We start from the raw sequence: 15,978 nt of genomic DNA, 5'->3' as shown, positions 1-15,978 counted from the left end.
TCTGGAGAGTGTGTGGGATTTCACCTCACTGAGCCTCAGTTGACTTATCTGTAAAATGGGAAGAAAGCTTCTTGACCAGCCTGCACACAAGACCAGTCCCAGCAGTCGGTGGCCCTGAGAACGAATCAAAGCCTTGAACAGGAAGGAGAAAATGCATCAGGCTCTTCGGTGCCTCCCCACCACAAGGGGCCACCCAGCCCCCTATCAGCCCTCTTCTTTTTGACTCCATTGTCTTGCCTGCCCAGGTAAGAGGGGGCCCATAAGGGTCTCCCCTTCTGCCTGCAGACAGCATTCTGTGTGTGCAAAGGAGGTGCCCCCCCACAGGCAGAATGGGTCTGAGAACACCCACTAAATGCCCCTTGGTCATTGCTGTATGGACAGAACTGGCTGGCTCCAAGGTCTGGCAAACTAGGATGACATGGAATTCCAGGCCCTCCAAAATTTCCAGCAAAAACAGCAGAATGTCTACAAGACCTAGCTGCTTTCTTCTGAGCCCTTGACCACCAACCATGTCGAAATTACCTCCTTCCTCCTCCAGGTGGAGAGAAGTTTTGTTTTGTTTGTTTGTTTTTTGTTTTGTTTTGTTTTGTTTTGTGGGGGAAAGGAGGGAGGATGTTGGGCAGAGACAGGGAAATCCCTGATATGGCAAGTGGGAAGCCAGACAGTTTTAAGACAAATGCTAGGAAGGACTTGGTCAACCATTGTTTGGGGGCATTCCTTGGGCCGTAGCTGCAGGCACCACAAATTTTCTAAATAAGGATGGGAAAAGTCGTGACAAGCATTATCTGCCAGGGAATTTCCAAGGTTCTTCTCTGGGTTTAAAAATTACTCATACTCTGAGAACAAAGAGAGTGGAAGGAGAGAGGGCGAATTACTTGAAAGTCACTGAAAAATAAAAGCAGGGAGAATTCACAAAATGTCACAGGCGTATGACACCCTGAGGAGTGGGAGGGCCATGGAATTCCTCCCGGATCCAGGCTTCTGGCTCTCTCCAGATGGAGGCAGTCTGTGCCCCTCAGGTGAGGGCTGCTGGCTTCGGAGCCGACTTGTGGCTCAGGCATCTGGATTTAGGTCTGGGCAGTCTGAAGGCCAGTTGGTGATCCTGGAAAGAAGCTGACCCAGTGACTCACTTTGCAGACGGGGCCCAGCACTTGCCTGGGTGCCTTACTCATGAGCCCTGCCCCTCGATGAATGCAAACTGACTGTCTTCCAGAACTTAGAGCTGTGGTACCTTGCTGCTCCCTGCTTTTTAGAATGAGTCCACTGGGGAATAAAACTGAGAGTTGTAGACATGCCGGCAGAGGGGAGGGGTGTGGGGAGGAAGGGATGCCTCTTGCACCCGAGGATCAGGCCAGCGTGGCCCCAGGGATGTGCTTCAGACCTAATGAGGTTGAACCTGGACATCAAGGATGAAAAATACCATGCGGGCCTCCTGAGAAGGGCCCAGGTCACACCCAGACAGCCGGACTCCGTAACACGTCCCAGGCTTCCGTAGATGTTTCTGTAATGACTCTTAAATTATTAAAATAAATACAGACAACTAGAAACCCTGGACATTCTACATAAAAACAAACATAAGAGGACTCCAAAAGGTTGGAGAGAAGGCAGACCAGATGGGGACCGTGGCGCCCAAGGAATGATAGAGTAGTAACTTGCTTGATTTTCTTCCTGGCCTCACAGATCCCAGACTTGGAGCCAAAGAAGCCGGCAACCCAGAAACACCGGTAGGCACAGGCAGACCGAAAAGCCCCAACAAAAACCTGCCCTCTCTAGCCAGAGGACCAGAAAAGGGGCAACCTTGCGAGGCAGAAAACTTTTGGATGATAACACTCAACTCTAGGCAAAGCTCCCAGAAAAAAAGGGGGAGCTCCACCCTGACCCACACAAGCAAAGGCCAAGGAGAGAGCCAAGAGTTGACTCTCACGGGCCTTGAGGAGGGTCCCAAATCCTCCCCAAGGTGGTGTCAGAAAGGCTGAGTGAGGACTCGGGACTTGTCCCCATGGGGCACGGAGCACCCCTCCCTCTGTGTCAGTGGAGGCCACCTGGTAGCAATGGGTACCCTCCTCGCCAGGGAGGCAACAGTGTGGGGAGCCAGAACTCCCAGCCCTCCTCAGCCGTAAAGAGGACCTCCCTTGGAGTATCAGAGAAAGCCCAGTAGGGAAGCCGACCTCTACTACCCGCTTGGCAGTAACGAGGCACGACAGCCCTTTCTGGTACTGGAGCAAGGTCAGAGGAAGCCGGCCAAAACCATTCTAAGACTCAACTTAATTAGGTCCAGACTCACAGAACATAATACCCAAGATGTCCAGGTTTCAACCGAAAATCTCCTAGTCATACTGAAACCCAGAAAGATCTCAACTGAATGAGAAAATACAACAGATGCCAAGACCAAGATGACAGAAATGTTAGAATTATCTGACAAGGGGCGCCTGGGTGGCTCAGTCATTGAGCAGCTGCCTTCACTCAGGTCATGGTCCCAGGGTCCTGGGATCAAGCCCTCATCGGGCTCCCTGCTCAGCGGGGAGCCTGCTTCTCCCTCTCCCACTCCCCCTGCTTGTGTTCCCTCTCTGGCTATGTCTCTCTGTCAAATAAATAAATAAAATCTTTAAAAAAAAAAAAAAGAATTATCTGACAAAAGATTTTCAAAGCAGCCAACGTAAAAATGCTTCAAAGGACAATTAGAAACACACTTGAAACAGATGAAAAATTAGGTCTTGGCAAAGAAATGGAAGCTCTAACAAAGACCCAAAGCAGAATGTAGGGGCAAGGGAAAGAACCAGTGTACTGGAAGATAGACTAGAATTGATCCAGTCTGAGCCACGCAGAGAAAATAGGCTGGGAAAAGAAAAAAAGGAAAAAAAAAAAAGAAACGGTGAACGGGCTTCTGGGACCAGGGAGTCCAGAATAGCGTATCTAACATGCGTGTTCTCAGAATCCATACAGTCGAGGAGGGGGAAAGGATGCGGCTGGAATTACCCTGAGAAATAATGACTGCAAACAGCTTGTGTGTTGGCGGTGGGAATGCAAAATGGTACTGCCTCTCTGGAAAATAGTTCAACAACAAGGCGTTGGGTTTGTTTGTTTGTTTTTTAACTAAATAAGCCACAACCTTGGAGCTCCTGAGTGGCTCAGTCAGTTAAGTGTCGGACTCTTGGTTTCAATCTCAGGCTTGTGAGATGGAGCCCCAGTTGGGGCTCTGCCCTGGGCATGGAGCCTGTTGGGGATTCTCCCATTCTCTCTTCCTCCCCCCCACACCCCCACGAACAGAGAAAAAGGGAAGGAACTTCATGTTCATTTAGAAAACAAAAATTAAAAAGAAAAGAAAAATCCTCATCCCATCCTCTAGAGAGAACCACCATTAGTGTTTTGGTGTGTCTGCTTCCAGATTTTTCTAGGCACATAAATATTTGCCTTAAAAGATAGCACCGTGCTACACGTTCAAGGATACCTACTTTCTTCTGTCAACCAGAGTCAAGTCTTACACCATGTCTTACGACTCCACATTCAGTTTCCATTACGCACTGCTGTGATGAACATCCTTGCACCTACATCTCTATGCAGGCTTTTGTTAATTTCCTTTGGATAAATTGCCACAAGTGGAATTACAAGGTCCAGTGTGTGTTCTAGAGGCTCTTGTAACAAATCGTTGAATTTCCCTCCAGTAATATACTAATTTCCTCCTTCTATTATACAGTGTTTAGTAGTTACATTTGTGTGGAAACAAAAGACCACACACCTATCTCTCACCTAACAACTTTAATTTCCCCCTTGAAATCCCTGCTAGTAGGGGAAGCTTTTCAATGAAAAAAAAAGTTGTTTTCATTGATTTTAATGGGAAAGTGATATGTGTAACCACAACCCAAGATGCCTCCACATTTTCACAGATCCAAAATTATCAAGTGAACATTGAAACTGAGTCTGTATAAGTAGTAATAGTTTAAAGGAAATAAACACTTTTTTGTTCATAAAATGCAAAGCAATGAAGGTCTGTTCTACCTGCCAAGGAGAAGGCTCACAGACGAGGGTATAAGCCTCAGTCTTTAGAAGGTAAAGTCTTCTTTCTACAAACATCCTTCAATGACTTTTTACAACTTTTAAGGTGCTCGTGGTCATCTTGTTCTCCTTTTGCACGTCATATAAAGTCATGGTGTGGAAAATACCGAGACGGTAGACCCGAAAGGGCTTCCAGAGATGGAAACACCCTTTGTGCACAAGACCGGAGGGTCCCCAGAACGCCCCCTCCCATCTCCTTTGTCTTCAGTCCACAGATCAAAATGTTTGGGGTTCATCCCACGTGCACACCTCAAGTCTGTTCCATGTGACATTCTCTGCCTTAGAAATAGCGCGTCCAGGAAATCGGTGAGTCAGGTGTCACACTCATGTCCGTTAGCTCTGACTCCCATGACCAAATACCACAGACAGAGTGGCTCAGCCACAGGAATTGAGTTTCTGGAACTCTAGAGGCTGGAAGTAGGAGGTTAAGGTGTCTGCAGGATTCGTCTCCCTTGCAGATGGCTGCCTTCTTGCCATTTCCTCATATGGTCTTCCGTGTGCCTGCGTCCCTGGTGTGTGACTGTGTCTAGATTTCCTCTTGTTATAAGGACACCGGTCGGATTGGATGGGGGCCCACCCTAATGGCCCAACGGATTAACTAAATCCCCTCTTTAAGGGTCCTCTCTTCAAATACAGTGGCATTCTGAGGTGGCAGGGATGGGGGCTTCCACATGTGGACTCTGGGGGTGGGGACACACAATTCAGCCCATCACAACTTCTCATTGCGTTAGTGGGCTTGGGGATGGAAATGTCAATCTACCAAAAGAAAAAAGAAAAAAAAGGTTGTTTAACAAATGCCATAACTTTATAAGAGCCATTATGGCAAAAAGCCATTACCAGGATAGTTGTTACAGACGCGGGTCTGTGTATACATCTTTGCCGGAACGTGCTTGGAATGTGTTTGGAAGCTTCCCAAAATGGTAACGGTTGCTTCCAGAGTACAGGTCGGGCGGCTGCAGGCAGAGTCAGGAGGGTTCATGATCTCCTCTAGCGCCTCCTTTGAATTTGGTTTCCCACACATGGGCTGACGTGTGTTCTAATAAAATAATACTTTAACTCAAGGACCGACTCAAACCCTCGGGAATCGCGCGGACCTGTCTGCCTCCTGCTCTGCTCTATCTGTAGGTCCCGTCCTGAGGAAGTGATCAAGAAGGGAGCTGAAAGAAGGAATGAATGAACGGCTCAGGGGATTGCTCTCCTGGTGTTTGGCACAGGGACCTCGAGCCGCCCTCCTGGTGACCCTCTGTGTCTTCCCCTTTTGGTTTGCAGACGGCAGCAGAGACCCCCAGGAGGAAACAAGCCCCAGCAGCATGGTGACCACCAGCCAGGCAGTGCCAAACACAACAGGGACCACCAGAAATCCTACCAGGGGGGCTCGGCGCCCCACCCCTCAGGGAGGCCCACCCACCATGGCTACAGCCAGAACCGACGCTGGCACCATAGCAACATGAAGCACCCCCCGGGCGACAAGGGGGAGGCAGGCGCCCACCGCAATGCCAAAGAGACCGTGACCATGGAGAGTTCCAAACTGGAGGACGCCCTGGGGGACACCGGGCACAGCGGCCTCGAACCCCCCTGCAGCCCCGATGCGCTTGCCCCAGTGGCTTCTGAGAGGCTACCGCCGCAGCAGCCAGGGGGTCCGGAGGCCGAGATAAAGCGTAGAGACAGTATTATTCCCGAGCGCGTCGGGGAGCGGCCCAAAATTACCCTGCTCCAATCTTCCAAAGACAGGCTGCGGCGAAGGCTGAAAGAAAAGGTACCGGTAATTGAATTTTTGTTGTTCTCTTGCACCAGGGAGGACAGCGCGAGGTAGGCACTTTGGTGGTGGGTGCGGGTCTGAGGTGGCCCCTGCTGCCTCTGGAACCCCTGGTCACCAGAGGGCCGGCCCATGGCCAGTTCTGCATGAACCCCTCCAGCATGTTCTGGCTCCTCCCCTTCCGGTCCCCCAAGAGGCCCCGGCGGGGAAGAGGGGGCACCGGGCAGCAGCCCCCAGCCTGAGAGGGAAGGGGAGGAAGGGGCACGTACCCAAGGCGGGTGGGAAGGGCACGGAGAAGGCCTGGTTCTCCCCTCCTGCCTTCTCTGTGGTCAGACACTGCCCTATAGTGCTAAAGGGGACTTGGGGGGAAACTCAGAGCTGATATGATGAGAAGGACGGATGCTTCTCCCCGAGGTAAGTGCCAGCCAGCTGTGGTCCCCACCAGGGTCGAGAGTGAAGGTGAGTTGGGAAGAGGTCGAGCAGGCCTCGGCTTTGCCGTTCTCCTCCTTCATCAGACAGCAGCCAGGGAAGGGTCTAAGGAGGCCTTTACCCCCCACCCAGCACCCTGCAGGTGCCAACCCTGCATTGGTACAGGCCCGAGAATGAGGGCCTTAAGTGTTGCCCCCTGCCTCCCACCCCTGGCCTCTCTGTCTTCACTTTACCCCCGGACCTGGCTTCCAGAGCCTGGCCCGCCAATTCAAGAGGACATGTCCCTGAGCCTCTAGCAAATGGGTGGGACTATGTCGCTGGCAGCTTCCGGTCCACTATGCTCACCCTAACCCCCCTTCCTGCCAGAGATGCAGGAGAAGTCACCTGGGGTAGCTGTTCTGAGAAGGCCAACTTGCCCCCCAGCCCTCCCCAGAGTCCTCCTTCTGGGGCTCCTGTGAGCCCGAAGCTGTGGGCTTCTCCCTGGCCTCTCTCAACCACCTACTCTCCTCCTTTTGCCCAAGAAGCCGGGCCCCGGTCCACACTCAGGCAGGACAAGGCAGGTCAGACCTCTTCTCCAGCCAACACCTGATGCTGAGATGCTGCTCCCAGCATCCTTTCCAGCCCTGAGTTCCCACCCACCATGGATGGAGCCACTGTGGGGCAAGCCACTGTAGGGCTTGCCACTGTGAGGTCCAGGAGGGAAGCGCCATTCATTTCCCTGCTTCTCAAAGGTAGGAGCCTGGAGGTGGTTCCCAGCTGGTGACCAGTATGTCTTCTCCTGAAGACTTTCCAAGACTTGTTCCTACAGCCTGGACAGTGTGGCGAGATTACTCATTGCATTCCTTCCAGTTCCACTAAATGTAGCTACACTGTCGAGGAGTGGAGACAACATGGGCTTGAGAGTCCAGCTGGGGCCCACCCTGCCTTTGACTGGCTTGGTGACCTTGGGCAAGTCACCTAACCTCTCTGAGCCCCAGCTGACTCATCTGTACCCACCCTGCAGACAGACTGTAAAGATTAAATGTCATGACACGTGTAAAGCCCCTCCTGGGTGGTTGTTATTTTATGTACAAACCACTCTTCTGCCTTGGGGCCCAGAGAGTTGGGCCGTGGGGTGGGCAGGGAGGGGCTAGAATAGAAACGGTAGATCCATAGCATCCACAAATGGGTTTCAAGGACTCCTCTTAGATGAGGCCCCGGATTCCTGGACCAGGAGGACAATGGCATAGACAGTGGCAAGGCTCAGGGAAAGCTATGCATCATCTAACCTCCTCATCTTACCAGTGAGTAAACTGAGGTCCGGAGAGTGAAACCACTGCCCATAGCCATATGGCTAGAGGCAGAAAGCAGGTTCTAGAACCCTGGTTTGTTCTAGGCTAGTGCTCTCCTTGTTGAGAAAGCAAGGACAAGCGTGGGACCTCCCTTTATGTCCCTGACCCTGCCCTTCACCCTGATCTCACATCCCAGCAGTTAGGGTGATCACGTTCTTGGCTATCCATCCATTATGTTTGAATAAATACTTTTGAGACTGTCAGATGACATTTTCTTCCTTCACCAGTCTGGGTCTGATCCACTTGCAGTGAAACTTCTAAAGAGTGTTGAGTCTGTTGTTTGAAATTTCCTTCCAGGAAGTGCCAGTTGATTCAGTGGCACATGGCAGGATTCCTTGGTAGGTAGCATTTGTTCTAGAAGGCCAGCACAATCTCTGTAGGACACAAAACCAGGGCTCTGTTTACCCAGAGATCTCGATTGTCCGAGGGCTGAAGGAACCTAGAGTCTGGAAGACCAGGTAGCCGTTCCATGGGCGCCTTTAACCAAGATAGCGGGCATTTTGGGTACTTCCCTCCTTCTTGCCCTTAGACTCCATATTTTGCTTGTTATCTCATTTCCTCTTTTACAAGCCCCATTAAGTCATGTCTAGCTTGAGACATTTTATAGGCAAGTAGACACACAGCCAATATATATGGGAATCCTGGGTAAGAGTTAGAGCTTGCAAGAAGGATCAGCCCCAGAGGTCACAGGAGCCAAGAATGAGGTCACAGGAGCCAAGAATAAGGTCAGCAGAGGACCCTGGGGCCAGACGGTCTTTGGGGGAGGTTCGCTATCCAGAGGGACCCAACCTCGGGTTCGAGAAGGTAGGGCTGGATCCTTTCTGGGGGTGGCAGCCCTCCCTCCACTGGTCACCCCCAGCGGTAACCTCGGCTCCGCTCAGGCGCAACTCAGTTTGTCTCCCGCACCCCCAGGACGAAGTGGCCGTGGAGACCACCAGCCCTCAGCAGAACAAGATGGACAAGTTGATCGAAATCCTGAACAGCATGCGGAACAACAGCAGCGACGTGGATGCCAAGCTCAGCACCTTCATGGAGGAGGCCCAGAACTCGACCAACTCCGAGGAGATGCTGGGAGAGATCGTCCGGACCATCTACCAGAAGGCCGTGTCCGACCGCAGCTTCGCCTTCACGGCCGCCAAGCTCTGTGACAAGATGGCCCTCTTCATGGTGGAGGGGACCAAGTTCCGGAGCCTGCTTCTCAACATGCTTCAGGTAACCGGCCCCCGCCGCACCAGCCCCAGGTTACCACTAGAGAGAAGGCTGCAGATGCTGACCACAGTTGAACTCTTCCCAAGTTCCACCCTTGCCCAATTAATTATAGAAAATAAAAAGGCACTCGAGGGGTGAGGGGTGAGTGTCGGATTTGCATGTGTTTGTGTGAGTGCTCCATGGTTACAGTGGTCCAATATAATTTTATAGGTGTTTCGTGTTTAACCAGCCTTGCCCTCTTTGTATTTCCGTGATAAGAGCACTGACGCTTGGTCTTAACCCGTCTCTGTGCTTTGACCTCTCCTTGTCCGAGCAGACTTGAACTTGTGTGGACTTCTCTTTTCTTCCTCCTTCTCCTCCAGCGCCAGGCCACCACCCCTCCCAGCCCCCAGAGCTGGTGTAGCTGGTGCTTAGATGGGTGTGAGTGGAAGGCACGGAGGCTTGGAGCAGGAGAGGTGTGGTCTGACTGCCAATGCACTGGGCTTCCCGAAAGCACCTTTAAGGCAGAGGGGAAGCGTGGAGAGCCACGACTGTCTTGTCCCTCAGTGCCTTCCCACTCAAAATCCCTCCAGAGAGCTTAATCCCCATCCATTTCATCCCTTCTTCCGTGGGTCCCAGCGCTCGGTGCTGGTTTACTAGCGTCAGTGGGCAGCAGGTACAGGCATGTATGCGTTAAGACTGTCCTATCTCGAGAGCTGGAGGCCAGTGCCTGCTCTTCTGTCGCTGGTGGCATCAGGGAGAGGTAGCAGGTTGCACGGCATAGCCATGTCACCTGGGGACTCCGGGCTATGGGAAAGTCATCTCTACTCTGACTTTGTACCTTAGACTCGCTGAGATGTGAACTGAGTTTCCAGTCCAGGTAGGGCAAGACAGGAGCCTGGAAGTTGTGAGCGCAGAGTTCCAGAACAGAAAGGGACCCCACCCCACCCCACCCGCCGCAAGTCTGTGTGAACAAGGGTGAGCGTAGAAGAGGTCCTCCAAGCCACAGCGCTTCTGAGAGGCACAGGAGCTCTGTCCATAATCACACCCAAACACCAGGCGTAAACCATGTGGTCATGCCAATCTTAAGCAGCTGGTTCAAAGTCTGCTGTCTCTTCCCCAAAAGATGGGGAGGAGGGAGCCCCCTCTGTGTGCTGCCCGAAGGGCTCCACGCCTGCTGTACTCCCCTCTTCCTGGGGAGTCTGCTCACTGTAACCTGAGCCCTCGCCGGCCAGCCCCAACAGCTTCTTTCCAGCTCCAGGCCGTGATCAGGTTCCCATTCCTGGATCGCCCACACTCCCCTGGTGACGAATTCCCGCATTACCTGAGGGATTTGCACATCGGGCATGTTCCTCACGGGCCGGAATGTCCTGGGAGAGTGTGGATGGTGGCGGCGGGGAGCAGCCTGTCTGCCACGTACGTGGTGGGGTAGTGAGGGACAGGGTCAGCCTTTGGCTTTGGCTTTTGTTCTTTTCCAGAGAAAGGCCAGGATAGGCCAGGACTTGCAGACAATGGCTGCCAGCTCCAAGAAGCCTGGCTGGAGCTGGTGGCAGGCAGACATCCAGGGTGTGGGGACAAGACCCACCCAGCCGGGAAGGGCCGCTGGCCGCAGGGCCCGCCCAGGATCCTGCCCGGGTCAGGCGCTTCTTCCAACGACCTGTGGTCAGACCAGCCTTGCCCACAGTGTCCGGCAGGGCATCCGTCCTGGGACAGGCTCAGCCACAGAAGGGGTTCAGTGGCACAGCTGCCTCTCCATCAGCTGCAGAGTGGACTGGCTTAGCACAGCAGGAAGGGAACCTGCTTGGCGCCGCCGACCTCCGCGAGTCCTCTTCGCATCCCCCGGCTAATAACGTCGTGTCCAATTAGTGTGCCGAGAGACACAGTTTGGCAAACACTAGCGCAGGGCGAGGGCACCAAACCGAGAGCCGGGACACAGGGCTTCTCAGCCCAATTCAGCGGTCAGCATCTGGCACTGGGCCTCTGCTGCTCCCGCCGGGAAGTACTTGGCCCGGCTGCTTGACCCTCCTCCACGGGTCTTCCAGGTTGACGCTGCTGGAGATAGTCGGGGGCCTTGAGGGGGCGCCCGAGGGGCCCCACAGGAGCTGCCTCCACCTCACTTTCCCTGGGCCCTGCCGCTGCCAGAAACAGTCCTGGCTGTTTCCACCTACCCCACGCCATGGCTCAGTGATGGGCAGGGCACAGCCTTCGGGAGCCAGCCCAGGAGACCCAGCCCTACTGAGGCCACCTCGTTCCTGGGGTGGAGGAGGGCTATCAGTCCCCATCTGCTATTTGCCTGGGTAGGGTATCTGTGCATCAGGTACTGAGAAATCGAAGCGTCCCCCGTAGGCCCCCACGGACCCCCTCTTCACCACCTGCAGCCCCAGCTTCTGTGTAAGCCAAGGAGAAAGGGCCCTGGAGGGGTTGAGCTGGACCCTCACTCTCAAGGCCCCTTGGGCAGGCTGGATGTGCCGGCCTGGGGCTGCCCGGGAGCTCCTGACAGACCAGCTCCCCAATCACGAGGCCCAGAGGAAGCCCCCTCATTGGTGGGTCCGCTCGGGGCCCCTCGGGCCCCACTGCCTCTCCCTGGCACTGGGGAGGCGGCAGATTGAATGAAGTGAGCTTTCCAAGAATCGTGGCCATTCACCACCCTGGACTCACAAGGTACCAGAAAAGAGGGAAATGGACATGGCTTATCAAACCCGACTTCCCTTCCTCACGCCCACAGCAGGGTCTTGGTTGACTTGCCTTCATTTTCTGGCAAACCTGATTCGTGTTCCTCTCCCAACAGACAGCCTCCAGCCGCCAGAGCCCTTTCCTTCCCTTTCTCCTCGCATGGCTCATACTCAGCTCATACTCAAGCCCCCCTCCCCCCGCCTCTGGATCTCCAGCCAGTCACTTCGGTGGCCTCCGAGATGCCCCTCATGTGGCCAGTTGGGCTGCTGCCTCCACATCAGAGGCCTGGCTTAGCGATGCTGGCTGCAGTGGGGCCCAGGGTGTGAAGTACACTATGAACACAGCTCCCAGTGCCGGCTTTGGACGGCATTCTCCTTGGCCGACTGCTTTTGCTGCCTGGGTTTCGGCAGTGGGAGCTGGCAGCGTGGGGGAGAGGGGCAGGCTCTGCTGTAGGGGACTCTCTGGCAGAGGGGTGAGGGCTCCCTGCCCCTCTGGGGTGCAGACCTCTTCAGTGGGGCCAAAGGGAGGTCAGAGGACCTTTAACCCTTCCCAGCCAGAGACTCAGCATTGTGCTCTCCTGGAGCCCAGAAGCACTCCCCTCCTAAGCCAGTGGGGTTTCAATGGACCCGTCCCCAATCCCACAGCTCAAGAATGGTCTTCAGTTCTTACATCAAAACCAAGTCGTTTTGCCTTAAATATGGTCCTTTTCTTCATGTTCTTGTAAATAAAAATTCCACGTACTAAACAGTGGAATTTCTTAAATGTCTATTACGCATCGAGCGTTAGATCAGTGTTTCTCACCAGATCGGTGCTTCTCAACTCGAATGTGCTTTTGAATCGCATGGCACTTAATTTAAATGCAGATGTTGGTCCCCTCATTCTGAGTGCACCCTGAGATTCTCAGGTCTGACGAGCTCCCAGGTGATGTGGGTGCTGTGGGCCCAGGGACCTGACACTTTGAGTCACAAGGCCTTGTACTGGGTGACTGCCAGTTTGTGGGTGATGGGTCAGTGTCATAGATGGGCCCACTGAGTCACAGACTTTTATTGGTGTGCTTGTCAGCAGTGGGGATGCGGCCTGGGAACACTCAGTTCCAGCCACCAGGTTTTCTGTAGGCCAGGGGTTCTCAGCCTAGCTGCCTGCTCGAATCATACGGAGAGGAGCATACCACTGCAGGAGTCCTAGCCTGAACCAGCTGAATTAGGTTCTTCAGGGACAGGCTGGCCATCCTTCTGAAAGATCTCCCCTGTGATGTTGCAGTGTAGACAGGTGAGCACCACTCAGGAGGTAGACAGTCCAGAAATGACCTGACTGTGCCACCGTTGTCCCTTATGAACCAGCTGGCCCTGCCTGTCATCCCGTAAGCCAGTCAAGAAACTTGTAGCAAGTACTGGGCTCTTTGCTGAGTAGCGTGGAGGACGCAGAGCCTGAGCCAAGGAGTGAACACCAAAGTAGGAGACATGGCATCTGAGCCGGTCCCTTCACTTTGTCCGGCCTCAGGATCCCCCCTGGGCCATGAGGAAGCCATTCTAGACCATCTGGGGGACCCTTTCTCACATTCCTTGTCATCGTTTTGGGGTTCCTACAGGAGCAGCTCCTCACTAACCAAGTCAACCAGGCAGGAGCCCCAAGGTGCCTCTCCTCGCCGCTGGCCCTGTTCCTCTCTGTCCTTAGCTTGTCTCCCTGTGTCCTTTTCCTCTTTCTTGGCCTCAGATATATGTCGGAGCAGCTATCATGTGTTTTAGGAAAGGGACCTCACTCTAAACCCACATGGCCCGGGTGTGCCAGAGGCTGGGCCACCTGGTAAAGCTGGGGAGGCGATCAGCTTCACGGCCTAGTGTGCGTCCCTCCACCCACTCCCACCCAACTCCCACCTTCACGTTTGCTGGGCCCCACACCCGCTGGAGCATGTGCCTTGATGCTTTCTGACTTCCAGGGGAATGTGGGGTGCCCAGGACCCCCGGGTGACAGAAGTTACCAAAACTCTTGGCCTTGATCCTTACCCGGAAATTGCGGGATGATAATGGGGTGTGGCGGGGGAGGCTCCAGCTTCATGAGGCGGGGAAGAATGACTGTGCCTCTTTTTATGGGACCTCTGGAATGAGAAGCATTGGAGGCCTGAGCCTCCTCCGCCCGGCACTACCCTGTCACCACCCCAGGCCTTCCACTTGGGCTCCGGGAGTGCTCCTTCGCGGAGGTATGCCTGCGCAGTACAAGTTCAAGCCCTCCTCTGTTGAAATGTGCGTGCCCTGTTTAGCCAAGAGGTGTCTGCATCTGAGCTATGCAGAGCAAAGTATTATTAGAGCAGGCATCAGTGTGTCTGTAACTGACCCCAGCTCTCCCTAGCAACCGTTGCCAACAACACATCTAACAGAAGGATGCGATACCTTTTTTGAAAAAAAAAAAAAAAAAAACAACTCAACTCAAGTCGTAAACACAGCAGGGCTGTTGTGGGGCAGGGGTTTAGCGGGGAGACAAAAAAAAAAAAAAAAAAACAAAAAAAAAAACACACCAAATCGGAATCTGGCATATGACCAGATTTCAAAATAAATTGCTCTCCACCAGCACCTTCTATAAGATTGTCTCTTAAAAAAAAAAAAAAAAAAACTGGCCTCAAGCTAGAGAACAGATAAATTCTCGAGTTTTTGGCTGGGTCACCAGTTGGCACTGTGTTTGGGGCTTTTGATATGTGGAAACTCCATTGAGTGGTGCCAGGGGTTGCGTGGGGCTTTTGAGGGGTCTCTGGGAGTGATTTCAACTATGGGTTTTAGGCCCAGAAGGCACACTGAAGTTTTCCTGGTCTGGCTGCCCCATCAGTACATCAGAAATGTAAGATACATCTCCAGGGCTGGTGGGACACGTACACCCTACTCTTGCCCCGTTTCTCCCATCCTCTGCCCCCTGTCTTGGTCCCACATTTGTTGGCTTGGGGCAGAGGCCCTGGGCCATCCTTCGAACGGCACTCATCAGAGAGAACTTCCTTCTCTCCTGGTTATCGCAAAGCTTCAGGAAAATCAGACCTGTTCCTCTTCAGCCACAATCTGGAGTTCCTAACTCCCATCTTTTACAGGTAGAAGGGGTGAGGGGCTAACCTTGGGATTGTAACCAGCTCTAAGTGTAAACTCCTTGAGAGCAGGAGTCCTGGATGAGTTGGCATTGGTCCCCAGCTGCTGGCGTCATGACTTGGGCATAGTAGGTGCTCAGGAAATGCTTGGAAGGGAAGGATGGAGCCCTCCGTCTTAGGTCCCAGTGCTCCCTTGTGTGTGATGTATTCCTCCACCCCTGAGCACTCCGTGTGTGAGGGTCAAGACTCTCTCTCTGAGTTGGGTTCCAGGATAGGAGCCCTACCCCATGTTTACAGATGAGGAAAGTGGCTTGGGAAAGCTACAAGCCTTACCCAACGTCATGGGGCTGAATGGGGGCTGTTAGTCCAGCACCCCAGCTCCTGGGGGCTCCCATGCCCCTGCCACAGATAAGCTGTAGGGTCAGAAAGTTCAGAGAATGAGGAATCTGTCTCCTAAAGCTATCAGTGGGGGGGCGCCTGGGTGGCTCAGTGGGTTAAGCCGCTGCCTTCGGCTCAGGTCATGATCTCAGGGTCCTGGGATCGAGTCCCGCATCGGGCTCTCTGCTCGGCAGGGAGCCTGCTTCCCTCTCTCTCTCTCTCTCTCTCCGCCTGCCTGCCTCTCTGTCTACTTGTGATCTCTCTCTGTCAAAATAAATAATAAATAAAAAAATCTTAAAGCTATCAGTGGGGATTCCAAAGTCCACCGTTCCAGTATAATCCCTCTGCATTTCCAGCCGTCTCGGAGTTGGGCTTTCTGGGCCAGTGGAGGGCTGAGGGTATCTGAGGAAACACCTTCACATCTCCACTGGCTTTATCCAGATGAACCACACAGCTGCCATTCCTGAGGTGACACCTGGTTCTCCCCCTCGCTCCCGCTCTCTGCTCGGACCTCCCTCACTTCTGCGCACCCGCCGCTGAGCCGACATGCGCTCCAGGCATGGAAACTAATTTTACTGTTGGCCCGAGCCAGGCATACCCAGGGATAGAAGCGCATTGTTCTGCGCATTCCAGAGCCTGAGCAAAGCCCAGGGCTGTGCCCACCCCCAGTTCCCCTCCACTGGTTGCTAGAATCAAGAGGGTATAAAGCAAAGGGCTCCCGGCAGTGTAGACCACTTACCCCGCAGGCAGAGTGTGGATGGTGATTGCAAAGACCCACAAAAGGTCTTTTTTGCTTTAAAAAAAAAAAAGTGGCCCCGCCTGTTGGCCAGAGTGCGAGCACCTTGAGTCATTACGCCTGCTTGTCCTGACGTTCTTGCCCTGTGAGGGCCTGGAGAGCTGCAGACATAGTCCCCCGATGGTGGGCACCAGCAAGCCTGCCTCCCACACCATGGGAGACCGGCTGTCCCAAGAGCTTGACCTTTGGCATCAGAGTCTGAGGCAGGCACAGCTACTGCAGCAGGGAGAGTCTCGTCCTCCCTACCAGAACCAGCAGGAACACACTTGTTGGCCACCCTGGCTTTGGAATGAGTGGATGGTGCCTTCTT

At 53.7% G+C, this 15,978-nt stretch overlaps 1 protein-coding gene across 6 annotated transcripts in view; it reads left to right on the top strand.

The window, feature by feature from the left end:
• Window positions 1-15,978, top strand: part of CTIF (cap binding complex dependent translation initiation factor) — a 286,875-nt gene that overhangs the window by 195,264 nt on the left and 75,633 nt on the right. For 5 of the 6 annotated variants that reach the window (XM_047696738.1, XM_047696734.1, XM_047696736.1 and 2 more), the window contains 2 exons: window positions 5,323-5,815; window positions 8,482-8,781. In XM_047696738.1, coding sequence (XP_047552694.1) covers window positions 5,323-5,815; window positions 8,482-8,781 — 793 coding nt within the window. The remainder of the gene's footprint in view (window positions 1-5,322; window positions 5,816-8,481; window positions 8,782-15,978) is intronic. The other variant, XM_047696737.1, reaches the window with a different exon arrangement.

Source organism: Lutra lutra, chromosome 12 (genome assembly GCF_902655055.1).
Source record: "Lutra lutra chromosome 12, mLutLut1.2, whole genome shotgun sequence".
NCBI lineage: Eukaryota > Metazoa > Chordata > Mammalia > Carnivora > Mustelidae > Lutra > Lutra lutra.
The sequence above is the reverse complement of the archived record's forward strand: the minus strand, read 5'-3'. Positions and strand labels throughout refer to the sequence as shown.